General features: G+C 36.9%; 1 protein-coding gene across 1 annotated transcript in view; it reads left to right on the forward strand.

Moving 5' to 3' along the window:
• The first annotated feature begins 4,016 nt into the window (after positions 1–4,016).
• LOC121407426 overlaps positions 4,017–15,197 on the forward strand; it is a 59,812-nt gene continuing 48,631 nt past the window's right edge. The window contains exons 1-7 of the mRNA XM_041598493.1: positions 4,017–4,179; positions 4,518–4,643; positions 10,545–10,670; positions 11,148–11,285; positions 11,768–11,890; positions 12,778–12,906; positions 14,916–15,038. Of these exons, the coding sequence (XP_041454427.1) occupies positions 4,164–4,179; positions 4,518–4,643; positions 10,545–10,670; positions 11,148–11,285; positions 11,768–11,890; positions 12,778–12,906; positions 14,916–15,038 (781 nt within the window). The 5' untranslated portion in view covers positions 4,017–4,163. The remainder of the gene's footprint in view (positions 4,180–4,517; positions 4,644–10,544; positions 10,671–11,147; positions 11,286–11,767; positions 11,891–12,777; positions 12,907–14,915; positions 15,039–15,197) is intronic.

Raw genomic sequence — 15,197 nt, forward strand, 5'->3', positions numbered from 1 at the left:
AATGCTTGTAGATAAACTTCCCTTTATGTAAATAACTTGAAAATTCTTTACTAAATGCACGTAACGACATGGTTATGATTAAATCACTCCAAAAGGTAAAAAAAAACAAAGTAAAAACAACGAAACAAAAAAAGTTTTCATAAATTACAGCCTAACTTTTATTATTTAATAGTTTAGAGTTAGGCAAATTGACGACCACTTCAATTTAGGTCTGGCGAGGAAACAGTCAATAACCGCGATCGATAATATCCGTGTGTCCAATAATCGATATGGGCCCTCGTACTACGTAGAAGATCAGTCGTGTTGTCATGTTTCAGGACTCGCATGTGGGTGGGTGGGTATGTGTGTGTGTGTATGAGGGTGTGTTTGAGAACGAATGGCGGTGTAAAATCAATATCCATCTGACGTAAGTTTGAAGGACATTTTTTTTCTGAGAAGAGAGAATATTTTTCCCTTCAGCACGTTCAGCGAGATACTATTTGACTGATTCCCTCCTTAAAAGGGAATTCAACCTTGGTCATAAAATGTTGTATTTGAACAGATAAAAATAAGTAAAACCGAACTGTGAAAGTTTGAAAGAAATCGGACAAGTAATACGAAAGTTATGACTGTTTTAAAATTGAGATCCCTAAGACTATGTAGATTTTAAATTGGCAACTGGGTAAGTAAATTATGACAAGTGGCAAGGACGACTTTCACATGTCATTTTAGCCATTTTATGTAATGGAGTACATGGAAGAGATGTACTTGACTTAGATCACTATGACATCACATAGGCCTATACGGCCAATTTGAAGTCTCCATTGATATAGTGATTACCAATATTCGTAACTTTTAGAAATTCATAACTGTCTTATTGTTTGTCCGATATTGTTCAAACTTTCATCTATCACTGATTTTCCTTTTTCCTCTAAAACAAGTTTTTTGGGGGGTTGGATTCCCCTTTAACGCTCTTGATTTCTTTGTACTGATGTATTCCCTAGTATCGACCATATCGACATACAAATCCAATCCCATGCAGGCACGCCAACAAACCAAACTCCATACGAAATGATGACGGGTCATTGGAAGTAACGGAATAGAATGGATCGGCCCGGTCCCACTGCACTTACGAATGCAAATGTAAAACGTAAAAAAAAATCTTGTCATCCGTTGGCAAACGCTCTCCATCCGTTGTGTACTCATTGCGTACGTGTTTCATCCGTCCACTTTGAATTAATCCGCGCAAAAAGTTTTAAGCTGCACAAAACTTTTAGAAAGGATGAACTCTCCGCCGTGTACGATGTAAATCCGCGACATATAGGAGCAACAAATGGTGGAAATATAAATGATGTATAAGCATATGCATCTCGTATTTGAAGTATTTACCCCCCCCCCCCCCCGCCGGTAACCCCACTTCCATCCGCTTTCATCCTCTATATGCTTCCGATAAACATCCATTTAACACCCCCCCCCCCCCCCCACATACAACTCAAGTCAGTTTTCTGTTCTGTTTTGGGCAAATTTTCGCCACTTATGTCTTTTTCTGGAGTGGATGAAAACGGATAGAGCTACCCCCGAAATTTTGCTAGTCCGCTGTATCTTTCATGCATACGTTTTGTGTCCATCGGTCAGTGGGACCCGGTATCCTTCACCTCCCTTATCCCGGTGTTGAACAATGGAAACGAAGTCGTCGAATATCGATCTGTTCAAGAACTTACGAGGAGGGGCTGAACACTAAATCGTATTGATAAAACCTCTTACACCACAACCACAGTCGCCATTTTGTTTGTAGGGCCCATCTTATATACAGAAAGACAAAATAACACAAATAATCGTGTTGGACAGTTACCTGATGAAAACAATGACTCTACTTTATGATATCTGTTTAGTTGACATCATTGGCCTCGTGAATGCAATGGAGAATGGACTTTTTTCTTTATTCTTTGAGAGAGCAAGATTGGTGAAATCTGACCAGACTAACCAGTTTTACTGAAATGGAAAGGTAAGAATCTTTGTCGTGTTTCAAATATTTTTTCGTCCATTTTTTAAAACATGATTCAGAGTAGAAGTCTGAATTTCAGACTTTCATATTATTTTTAACGGGTTGATCTTTAAAGAGTTGTTTGTTTAAAATTCTTACCATGCGACGAAAATATTTAACAAAATTTAAAAAAGTATGTACGTCGGGCTGTCAAGTCAACTTTGAAAACGGCTTGTTTTTTGGGGGGAGGGGTGCAGCTAGGCCTGCAACAATATTGTATTTTTGTTAGACTGACGTCATCATGGTCACCTCTTTTATATTCGGCACCTTGAGGTTTAGCTCTGGGTTATAACTGAAAGACAAAAATGTTGAACCTGGAATACCCCTATGGAGTATGGTGAATTTCATGAATCATACCCCCCCCCCCCCCCTCTGTCTGTCTGTCTCTTTCCATTTCCTTTTAGCTCTTATGCATTGTCTTTTGTTCTCTTTCATTGTCGTTTTTGTTCCTTTCTCCAATTTTGTTTATGTATCTGCATGATCTATCTATCTAATGTATTTATCTTTCTTTACGTCTTTTTCTATCTATTATAAATATAATTATCTCTCTTTCTTTCCTTCTTTCTCTCCCTTTTCCCTTTCTGGAATGGAAGGTTTTAATTTTCAGAAAATTGTATATAGATATCTAGATTGAATTGAAGACCCCTTCCTAAATCAGTTATATTACTGAAAAGGCCATCCTATGAAAATAAATGAAAAAATATAGTTACATGCAATGTTGGATTTGGGGATTCGGAGGTATATAGGCTCTACTCTGTTTGTATCAGGGAGTGTTAACATTTTCCCAACTGGTATAATTATATTCTCTTACACCCTTGAATCTTGAAATACGGATCTCATAAAAAATGAAATAAAAATGATCTGAGAGTATTTTGCATTAATAATTCATATTATATCCATCAGGTTGATCATACTTCGCCAATCAGTACAAACAACTAAAACAATGTTATATCAAGGAGTATTAACTTATTCATTCAATTATACATGAATAGCGATAATAATTTAACTCTGGCGAAAAAAATCATTCTTGCCGTCATCACATTTTGTGGAGGTATTGTGGTGTAGAGGTTCAGTTACTTGACTCTTAAACCAAGGGTCGAGAGTTCAAATCCCACCCGGCGCTATAGTTTCCTTTGGCAAGGCACTTATCCACGCCTGTCACTCTCCATCAATGTGATAAATGGGTACTCGGTAGGAAGTGAACGTCAATGTTATTAAATTGGTATGAGTGCACCGATATACGGCTGCCTGCATGGCCAGGATACTCCCCAGGGAGTGGAGATGGTGCACTCTTTGTGTGGAACAGTGATGAATCCTATGACCAGGGGAATAATTAGAAAGTAAAGCTCTTAGAAACCAACCTTCGAATCGATATAATAATGTAACTACATAAGTATTGATTATTATTATTATAATTACTGTTGTTATGGGCCTCTTTATGCTACGTCGATGGATAAATGAAATACACAAGATTTGTGGTTTTCTTGAGATTTAGAATGAAAACTCTCATTTATATTATTAATCATGCTTATCTTTTTATATAAATCTGGTTTACTTCCTCTTTAGGGTGTACCATGACTGTGATTTAACGACGGAAAGCCAACCCAAACGACTTTTCTCGATGTTGAAGATGGGCAGATGATCGTTCCCTGTTGACGACCATTGACCAACCCAAGCGATGCATGGCAACCTATCCTTTCTGCATTGGCAGCTGATGATGATCATTTTCTTTCATTTTTTCCTCTCATTTACAGTATCCCATCCACCCAATCCATCTTATGAATGATTATTACGTTTCCATTATCATTGCTGCATTATAGTTTTGTTATTTTTTTTTCAAGTTATGAAAATGTTTTGATATTATTCATTGTGGTTTTTATTCATTTTGTCATTTTGATATTATTCATCTTAATAATATTTTCATAACATTTATTGGCTGTTTACTATAACTTTTATATTTTGACCCATTATGTTCATTATTTTTATTTTCTATGTTTTTTACCATTCTTTCTTTACCCCTACCATTCTCCATTCCCAATCCCGCTGCTTAAAATATTGCATTGCGTCATCCATGCGAGAGTCGATTTACATTGCGTAGCTCATAATTTTTATCTCTTAACAAATATCTTGACTTTTAACTATGTCCATCGAAATCGGTAAGTTTGATTCCATCGTTCCTTTTCCTTTGATATCTCTTTTTTACGAATTACAATTGGCAATAAAAAATGATTACAAAACAAAAGCATAATTATGAAATTATAATCTTACAGAATATAAATACGGTAGAATATAATGACCAAAATTCATATACCAAATTAATTCATGTAATCTAATTTATTGCTATCTTAATCTAGTCGACAAATTTGTTACAAAACATGGCTTCGATTCATTTTTAAATACTTTTTAAAATATGAGCAGTTTCGTTCTTGTTACTTGTGAAAGCAACGAAGGAGAGGCAAATTCATACACTCGTGTATTTTCCCGCCAAATTTAGGGCCGCCAATTTGCATCTTGGATAATCCGTGTGTGCGCGGTACTTGTAGCGGTGATGATTTCGGGACAGATGACTTTCAATGCGACTGCACTGGGACCGGTTACCAAGGAATCAACTGCACCATAGGTAACGTAACTTTAATTTGCATTTTATCTTTTTAAGCCTCTTTCTGATTTAAACCCATTATTGTGACCGACTTGATAATTAACTTCTTTGGATATACCGTTTCAAGTGATGGGATGCGTTGTAACGTTCAAAGGGAGCAGCATGCAGGTTAGAAATTAAAAGTTTTTTTCAGTGGTTTTATTTGGAAAGTTTGAAGTACGTCGATCGCCAAATTAAGATGGCAAACTAAGATCTTATATACCTTATATCAACATCATTTGTGTGAGATGGGAGTCCCCATCATGCACCCATTCCACCTGCTTAGCGATGATAATAATGGAAAAGTAAATAAACTATGAAAAAAGTGAATGTGAAAAATGAAGTGATAAAACTGCTCCACCGAAAATAAAAGAATGATAAAAAACGGAAAAATAGAGGGTAATGAAGAAGGAGAACCGTTTATTATTCGCTATAGTTGTCCCTAAAAACTACCGGTCCCTATACTTGATCAATAATTTTCATGAAAATGTGATGACGTTTTAATAAAGACAAATAATTCTTAGGACATCGCCGAAATAATATTTATGAATATTTGTAAGGTTGTCAAGGATTTTCCAGAAGAGGCCATTTTTGTCAAAAAAAAATTGACAACCAACGTCCTTACTTCCAATTAGTGTGATTGATATCCGGACAAATGTGAAAAGCCGCCCCACCCCCCCCCCAAAAAAAAGAAATGTCAAAAAGGTCCTCACTTGCGTATGCACCGTATGTTTTTCCCACAACAATTTTGATGTGGCCGCAAAATAGGGGGGCCAACTGGGCCGGATCCGCCACTGTCTATTTGGATAATATAACTTTACTTTAAAAACAGAATCAATAGTCAATTAATATCAAATTAGAATCCCCAACACCACATTTTATAAATACAATTACATGTATTCATAATATACAGAGAATATTTTTTTTTCAAATGTGAGTGAATGGGGGGGGGGTACGCAATGCCGTCGAGCTGTGTAAATGTGAACTTGGCAGCTCTATGTGGCAGAAGGCCCCAGCCCAGGCCGCGCCCATCGGCCGGCCGCGCCGCGCCGAGCGACGCACAGTGGGCCAGGAGAGAGCAAAAGTGCGCCAAAACTGGTTTTTGGTCATGAAACAAATTTTGTTTTTTTCATGTTCTAAGCAAAGATAAGAACCTGTAGGATGTCTCCATACAATATTTCTCCATGAAATTGATTATTAGTTACCCATTTTATTCAATATTACCGGAAAAATTACCCTTTACGGCTACCGCATGTGAAAATGACACGTTTTAGATATTTAACTGTTTCGACAAAACGGATAGCTTAATTTATTTCTAATTCACGGTACTTTTTGATGAATGATTGTTTTAAGTGATCAAAAATTTTCAAGATAAAATGATGATCCCTTCAGAGGTAATTTTGGACGAAACCATTTGACAATGGGGAGTTTTAGCAATTTTTTTTTTCATGAGCATTTCTTTTACAAATTGCTGCCGATTGCTGCGCTATAAATACCATGACGGTCTTTGTTATAGTTCATGCTTTACAATGATACCAAATTTAGCTGCAGATACGTGCATTTTCTGGAGATATAACCAATTTTCCAACCACATGTTCGCCGTATTTATCACAAAAAGTCGTTCCAAGTTAGTGTCCCATTATGCGCGTGCCGAACGTTGCGGGTGACATTAAACAAACTCCCCGCTCCCTTCGGGACCGTATAAGACCGTATCTCTGTGAAACTCACCGTCGCGTGGTGGGAGAGAGAGAGAGAGAGAGAGGGGGGGGGGGGGGTCTGGCTCAGGTGTCTGGTTCTTTAGACTGGTATCTTCCTAAAATATTTTCGTTAAACATACGTTAAGACAAGCTGTCATTTCCACTTCCACTAACTATATAGTAATACATGTAAAACAACTTCATTTTGATGTCAAACTGTTCCATCCCGTGTTGCATATATGCTGTCATTCTGAGAAGATTAATTCTTAAGGTAAGATTCCCGGGTAAGATTATTAATTTGTTTTGTTGTTCATAAACCAAGTCCTACTGTATATCGCTATAACACACATGACTAGGGATGTGATTGGTTTCACTCAGTTTTCTGCCAAAAAATGAAAATGACAGATACGTGGGATCTATACATGTATAAAGTTGCATTATCATTATTAGTATTTATCCCCCCCCCAAAAAAAAAAAAAAAATGAAGGGTTTGTAACTTCACATACACCGTACACGTATGAATTCGTTTATCTCTTGGCTCATTCTAAATTTGCTATAAATTATTGTTAAAATCAATCAAGGAGGAAGTGCATATTATTATTTCAAGGATTAATTGGTCTATGACTCTTATTGACTTTATATGTATTCCACAGACTAATGGTAACAAGTGACATTGTGATTAGTAGCAAATTTTTAAGAGTACAACAAGCACAGCCTCTTCCTCCTGATGTTCAAAGTACATGTATGCTAAAAGATCCTCTCACCAAAGACATAATGGTTGTTGAGATAACAGAGAGAGACTCTGTTTCGGAATAACTTTGTATACGCTGTTCTTGGTGAAATATATAGGTAGGCCTTGTACCGATTAACCTGCAGAGGACCCGGCCTCTATTATTTATCATTGGGATAATTATTTTAAAGATTTCACTGTCCAATACTGGCATCAATCCATTTTAATTCATGTAGGTGTGGTTAATCATTGTACCCATTGAATAAAAATACCCCTTTGCATTTTTTTTACAATTTCACTTTGAATTTTACAATTCCGGATTCATGGTAGGGCGCCCTCTTTAACCCTAAATAGACTGGGCTATTTCGACGCCTAAGAAGACGGGGGGGGCTGATTCAGCCCCCCCCCCCCCCCCTTATGATCTCGGCCGTCGATCGCGCGATCGCGACGAAAATTGGCACACGCATTACCCTTGGCATTACCTACAAAACTATAACATCAAATTCTTCAAAAAATATCATGTCTCATTAATGATGCTAATTTATGCGTAAAACCATAAGTTTGCTCTAATTAATAAAATAATGCCCCTGAATTGCTTATTTTTGTTTCACATACTCTAGATAGGCATCTGATCAAATTTATTTTTAAAAAAATTCAACATCACATTTATTTTCTTATGTTTTCTATTGTTTTCTAAATTTCTTATGTATTTCTTTGTTTTTCGAATTTTTGTTTTTTATTGTTTTTTCAATGTAAATTGTCAGGGGCTTAATTAATTGATTTTAAGCAGTAAAAGGAAAAATAATGATACATTTATGAATTTTGGCTGAAAACACTATTTGCATTGGATTTGTACACAAATTCACGTTTTTGAGTAATTTGGGGTCTGCATGCACTTACAAAATGTTGCGTAATTTCGGAACCGAGTACCCGGGGGTCACAATTTTGGTCTCAAAAGTTGCCCGAGACTTGAAAGTAAAAAGTCAGTGAGCGACGCGGTCAAAAAAATTTGCGCGGCGGATTTATCGCGAAAAATGTCGAGGGGGGGGGGGCTGAATCAGCCCCCAGTCTTTTTAGGGTTAAGCGATACTCAAGTCACAAATTGAATTGTTTGTACCCCGAGCACAGACTTTTTTTTTGTTTGTTTGCCTGTTTATGTGTTTGCTGTTTGCTAATATGCTTCCTTATTGCTGAAATTTCTCTAAAACTAGTTTCTGAAAATTTGAAAATTATTGTAGAATTAGAAACATGTAATTTCTTCTCAAATGTTAACAGCCAATCAGAAAACAGTATTTTAATGACGTCATCAATATTTGAAAATACTTTTATTGAATTCTACGGGTGAAATTACCCCTATCTACCAAATTTAATCGTATAAATATGTGAAAAAAGGGTTTTGTCGCACTTTGGGTTCATTCTGGCCCACTGTGCGACGGTGTAACGAACGTAAACATTGTAGAACTGAGTTAGCGGCTGTCGTAGTTCCCTGACGGATGATCCGGGCGGATGATTCGGACTTAATGCCTAAAAACTAAGCTTTGGTCACCAAAAGCTTTCCGGACTCTGCAGGTAATCTTTGCATATTTTGATAACGGTACGGCACTTCTGTTTAGCTTGGAAGAGGAGCTGCTTCATCAAGGTTTAACGTTAAATGTCAGGTGGCTTTGCCTTTTGTGCGGCTGAACCTTTGGATTTGGAGCGGGGGCCGGGGAGCGTGGCAAGAGTGTAATTGCGGGAGGTTTTACCGTGGAGCCGTTTCCCCGGGCTCCCAATACTTGGCCTCGATTTTAACGTTTTTTTCCTCATGTTCCTAGATGACGATGAGGGTCCGTTGTCGTTGACGTTGTCCGAGGGGCCGGGGTTAACAACACCAAAAGCCCCCGACGAGGCTCTCCGATTTTTGTCGAAATTAAATCTAAGGAAAATTTATAAATAAAAAAAAAATTGTTATACCGACTTGGCAATGCACTAAAACAAAATCAAAAATCATGGTAAAACTAAAGAACAAAAGCAGTGACTTACCTCGGCCTGTCTCATTCTCAGCATCTGTGTAGCTTCCACTTTTCTTCTCTATCCGAAGTTGTTATAAACATGGCCATTGAAAGAACTTCCAGGTAGAAACCATTGAATCCTATCAGGACAGAGATCAATTAGAATATGGTGTCAGAATGCAATTAAATTAATCATCACTTGTGGATGATTGTTGTGACATCTTTTATCAAGACAGTAATTGCTGTCATTCTAAAGTAATGCAGTCTCTCAGTCTCATTTAAAGTGTCAAAGGAATGGAGAGAGAGAAATAGAGATTAGAATTCTACGTCTAGAGAGACCAAACTTACATTCACTTTTTGACATATAAATTATTGATTTTTTTTTGTAATAATCCCTCAACTACCTCGCCCCATTTGGTACTCGATCCCCATCAAATTGATTGCAGATGGATCTTGCCAACATAGTTTAAACACACATCAACGTAACGATGTTCACCCGATTGCTCATCACCAACTGGCTACAATACATGTAGGTTTTTTTTTTTTTTTTTTTTAAACAAAACAAGTGCACACCTAGTTACCAACAATGCATACAGCATTTCCATTTATTTGAAAGCAGGATAAAAGAGCATTGTAGATTAAATGCCTTGCTCACGCATGCATAGGTGCCGCGGACGGGGATCGAACCCCGGACTTTCCATGTATAGCCAGGCGCCTTAGACCACTCGGCCACGGTTGATAACGTGTACCCACAATCATAAAAGATATCTCCATCAAAAACCAAATACCATTCCCTGATTCTCCCAAAACAGATGTTGTCTTACCAGACCACTACCATGAGTACCATCCAACAACTTGCCATCTACTTAAGATGCTCCCAACTCCCTTTACGCTATCCTTTGCGGCCCCAAATAGCTGTCACATGAAGAGAGGTTTCATTCCCTTTCCAGCTTGTGGGCCCCTGCGGTGCAGCAACCTGTACACCTACTCCAGACTCCATTTTCCCATAATGAACCATGCCTTTTGCATTGATATATATATATAGCTCTGTCAGCATAGCAGACAACCACACATCTCACATTATTAGTCACATAACTGTTCCTTTGCTCACCTGATGCCATTAAGTGAAAATAAATCCCAACTTTTTATTGTAACTTGAGTGAAAATGATTCTAAAATTTTGCACTTTTAAGGTTGAGTTATTTGAAATTTGACTCATTTCTTCACAGTCATATTCAGTCAAGCTATGACCACACACGTTAAACATGAATCTTTGATGGATAGTCATGCTTGAAGAAGATACTGTATATCATGTTCTTGTGACTTGCGATATTGAATATTTGATTTTAAGAGTATCTAATACATGTACAAAGAATGGCTAAACTATGTTACTTTACAAGTTATAGTAAATGCCTATGATATGTCCAGTATGTTTACGGTGCAACTTTAATTGTATCCCATTTCAGATTACGATGAATGCGCAAATGATGACCATTCCTGTGATCCCGTCTCAGAGCGATGTTCAAATACAATCGGTTCTTATGACTGCGTGTGTGCACCTGGCTTTGAAGATAATAGTGGAACTTGTGATGGTAAATTGAGTATTTATTAATCAGTAAGAGATTGATCCGTAATCAATGAATTTTATGAATGATTTCATTTCTGATAAATTTATAGTGTGAATAGATATATGAATGAATATAACATGTATACATGTACTTATGAAAGCAAAAGTCATTTGATAAAGAGTGACTGTTTACAAAGAAATATAGACAATCTACTCTTTAAATATGCCTTTCCAGTTTTGGCTTTCATTTGCCTTGGACAAACGTGTGCTTACGACATCCCTCTACTCTCAATTTAAGTCATATGAAGGCAAGGCAATCATAATAAATGTATTTTTGTCAAAGTTCTTCATTTGTGGCCTTCTTCTAACTCTATCCTTTGAAATGTATTTATCTTTTCTTCTCTTTACACCTTTCTTTTTATTGTTAGATTTAGTTCCACTCTGTCTCCTATTTGAAAGTTTTTACATCCATAAGAAATAATTTCTCATCATACCATTTTAGATATCAATGAGTGTACTGATGGAACCGACGATTGCTTGTCTTCACAAGCTACGTGTGTAAACATCCCGGGGAATTATACGTGCGACTGTGACGCAGGCTATGAGGGAGATGGCCGTAACAGCGGCACCGGGTGTAGCAGTAAGTTTGTTGTTCAGTTTCATTCTTTCATTCTGATAATTCATTCATATTTCGATCTCATGATTCATTCATTCATTTGTAGATTTGTTAATTTGATCATCTGACCACTTTTTATCTTTACTATGATAGATGAGGTTGAACTTTATTTATGTGCATAAATAGAAGAGGACACAATTTAAAAAGCGACATTTAAGTTGTCTTAAAATTGTGAAAGTTCGAAATAAGAAATAAAGGTTAAATGATTTGAATCACATTTTTGTTGTGGAAATCTACCCTGCCATGATCCTGATATAGTTATCATTGAAATATTTAGAGGTTCATTGCCACTGGTTTATGAGCCAGGCTCACTTTTAACTATGCCCAGTAGACCTCAAACTTCCATTATTTCATCCTTACATTATTTTTGCATTATCACATGCTCACAATTTGATCTTGGGTTAAAAAAAAGTTTCTTATTTATGAATGATTTTTTTTCCTGTCAGATATTGATGAATGCTCTGATGGAACAGATACCTGTCACTACAGAGCGACATGTACAGATAGCGTTGGGAGCTACGTATGTGTATGCAATGCAGGATACACCGGGGATGGTGAATCATGTAGTGGTAAGTAGTAAGTGACGAAACTTAGGGTGGTGATGTTAATGGTGATGATGACTAAGAGGGTGATGATGAGGTTAATGGTGCTGGTGGGAATAGTTATTATGGCCAGGGGCCCGTTTCATAAAGCTGCTCGTAAGTTAAGAGCGACTTTAAGAACGACTGGTGAACCCTTCTTACAAAACCCTTCTCTTAAACCATCGCCAATTCAATATACCATGTACCACAAGAATGAATCACCAGTCGTTCATAAAGTCGCTCTTAACTTACAAACAGCTTTATGAAACACCCACCGGGATGATGATTATGATAGCGTTTGAGGTGGTGGTGATGATCATGTGATGTTAATTTCAATCCTGATGATAACAATAATGATGATTATAAGACCTCTAGTGAATGATGAAGATGGTCATGCTGGGAATGTCAATTTCAATCATACTGATGGTGATGAGACCTATGATGATGATAGTCATGAGGATTGTTATGATATGTGGGTTGTAGTGAACAGGTATTGATGCCTCGATGGTGGTAGTTAGGTGTTGGCAGTGGTGTCGATGATAAATTAATAATAATAATGACAACAATAATTATGGTAATAATCACTTGTAGATGATGATGATGATGATGATGATGATGGTGATGATGATGATGATGGTGATGTTGATGATGATGATTATGATGATGATGACGATGATGCTGCTGCTGATGATAATGGTGGTGATTGTGGTTTCAAGGAAGACACAATTTTTCAACAGTGGCACTGATGATTATGTTTAGATATCAACAATTTTATGGGTGATTGAAAATAAACAGCAATGATGCCGCAACCACAGAAACAGTTTAATGTCCACAATAAATCAACAATAACTGTTTTATGATATTGTTTTCAACAGACATGGATGAATGTAGTCTTGGAATTGACAACTGCCTGTCTGGTCTTTCTCAATGCCAAAATGGAATCGGCACTTTCTCATGTGCGTGTGTCAACGGTTACGAGGGTGATGGTGTCAACAATTGTACAGGTATCTGATTAGTTCTTTGTTTCTTGTTCTTTAATGATATCAAATCATTATTCAGTTAACATCTGGAAGTCAAAGCAAATGGCCACCTCAATTTATTATTTTTGATAGATGCCTGATTTCATTCTTATTTGAAGTAGGAATGATGAATGTATCACCTCTATCGAATACTGTCGTATGCAATAAATGGATGATCTAAGTGAAATCATAATGATGATGATCACACATGAGAAGTGGTCTCATTCTGTAGGCAAAGGGAGACAATCTAAACTAATGATGTAACTGAAACACACCAGCATACATGTTTCTCATTTCTATAATATACCACACACTTTAAAGATAAATACCAGTTTTGTTAATTATCTCAAGTGAGACACTGGTTAAAAGATCATCCAATGATTTTATCACCAATATGTTTGTATGTATGAATAAAAAAATATGTGGCAAATGGCTCTGGAAGAAAATGTGTAATTGCCTAGATTTGAGAAAATATAAGCACAAATTCTGTCAAACGTCAGGTACTTTTCGAAGCAATATTAATACACTGTTACATATATGCATTTCTGTGTTTAGTGACCATCAGAATTATCAATTTTGAGCTAAGATTTCATGATTTTTGTCTCACCTGCGAAGCAGAGTGAGACTATAGGCGCCGCTTTTCCGACGGCGGCGGCGTCAACATCAAATCTTAACCTGAGGTTAAGTTTTTGAAATGACGTCATAACTTAGAAAGTATATGGACCTAGTTAATAAAACTTGGCCATAAGGTTAATCAAGTATTACTGAACATCCTATTAGAGTTTCATGTCACATGACCAAGGTCAAAGGTCATTTAGGGTCAATGAACTTAGACCATGTTGGAGGGATCAACATCGAAATCTTAACCTGAGGTTAAGTTTTTGAAATGTCATCAGAACTTAGAAAATATATGGACCTAGTTCATGAAACTTGGACATAAGGTTAATCAAGTATCACTGAACATCCTGCACGAGTTTCACGTCACATGACCAAGGTCAAAGGTCATTTAGGGTCAATGAACTTTGGCTGAATTGCGGATATCTGTTGAATTCCCATCATAACTTTGAAAGTTTATGGATCTGATTCATGAAACTTGGACATAATAGTAATCAAGCATCACTGAACATTTTGTGCAAGTTTCAGGTCTCATGATTAAGGTCAAAGGTCATTTAGGGTCAATGAACTTTGGCTGAATTGGGGGTATCTGTTGAATTACCATCATAACTTTGAAAGTTTATTGGTCTAGTTCATTAAACTTGGATATTATAGTAATCAAGTATCTTTGAACATCCTGTGCGCGTTTCAGGTCACATGACCAAGGTCAAAGGTCAATGAACTTTGGCTGAACTGGGTGTATCTGTTGAATTACCATCATAACTTTGAAAGTTTATGGATCTGATTCATGAAACTTGTACATAAGAGTAATCAAGTATCACTGAACATCCTGTGCGAGTTTCAGGTCACATGATCAAGGTCACAGGTCATGTAAGGTCAATGAACTTTGGCCATGTTGGGGTTTTTTGTTGAATAACCATCATATCTCTGTAAGTTTATTGGTCTAGTTCATAAAAAGTGGACATAAGAGTAACCATGTATCACTGAACATCTTGTGCGAGTTAGAGTAGTATTCAAAGTCAGCACTGCTGCTATATTGAACCGCGTGGTGCAGGTGAGACGGCCAGAGGCATTCCACTTGTTACAAAGATAAGTTTACATTAATGTACCAGATCTAGATGTATGATGATAATATTTTGACAATTAACCTTGATTTAAAAGACTTTTTCTTGAAATAATAATATTTGCTGCAATTACTGTCTTTTACGGTTACCTTTAAATCATTGTTAAAGTCATGGAAGCTAGAAAAAACATGAGCACTAATGACTCCCCCCCCCCCTTTCTTTAGAGGGGGGTTCGATCAGAACCTTGCTACTTTCTCCTAAAGTTCAATCTTAATTTGTAAATCCCCTTCATCATTTTCCATATATATTTTTCAGATATCGATGAATGTGGTGGAGGCACTGATTCCTGCCACTCCCAGGCCATGTGTAATAACACGATCGGTTCGTACGTCTGCACGTGTAATGATGGCTTCTCTGGATCTGGCTGGGTATGCAACGGTGAGTTTCTTCTTCTTCATTTTATGCCGTTTCACTACTTGGTTTTATTTTGTAACAGATTGGTTACTAAGAAGTTGTCATTGATAAAATCAGAAAAAAAATGGATAAAATCAGCACAAATTATAATCACTCTGCTTTCACTCTCCAGGAAGTGACATA

This window comes from Lytechinus variegatus, chromosome 2 (genome assembly GCF_018143015.1).
Source record: "Lytechinus variegatus isolate NC3 chromosome 2, Lvar_3.0, whole genome shotgun sequence".
NCBI classification, from domain to species: domain Eukaryota; kingdom Metazoa; phylum Echinodermata; class Echinoidea; order Temnopleuroida; family Toxopneustidae; genus Lytechinus; species Lytechinus variegatus.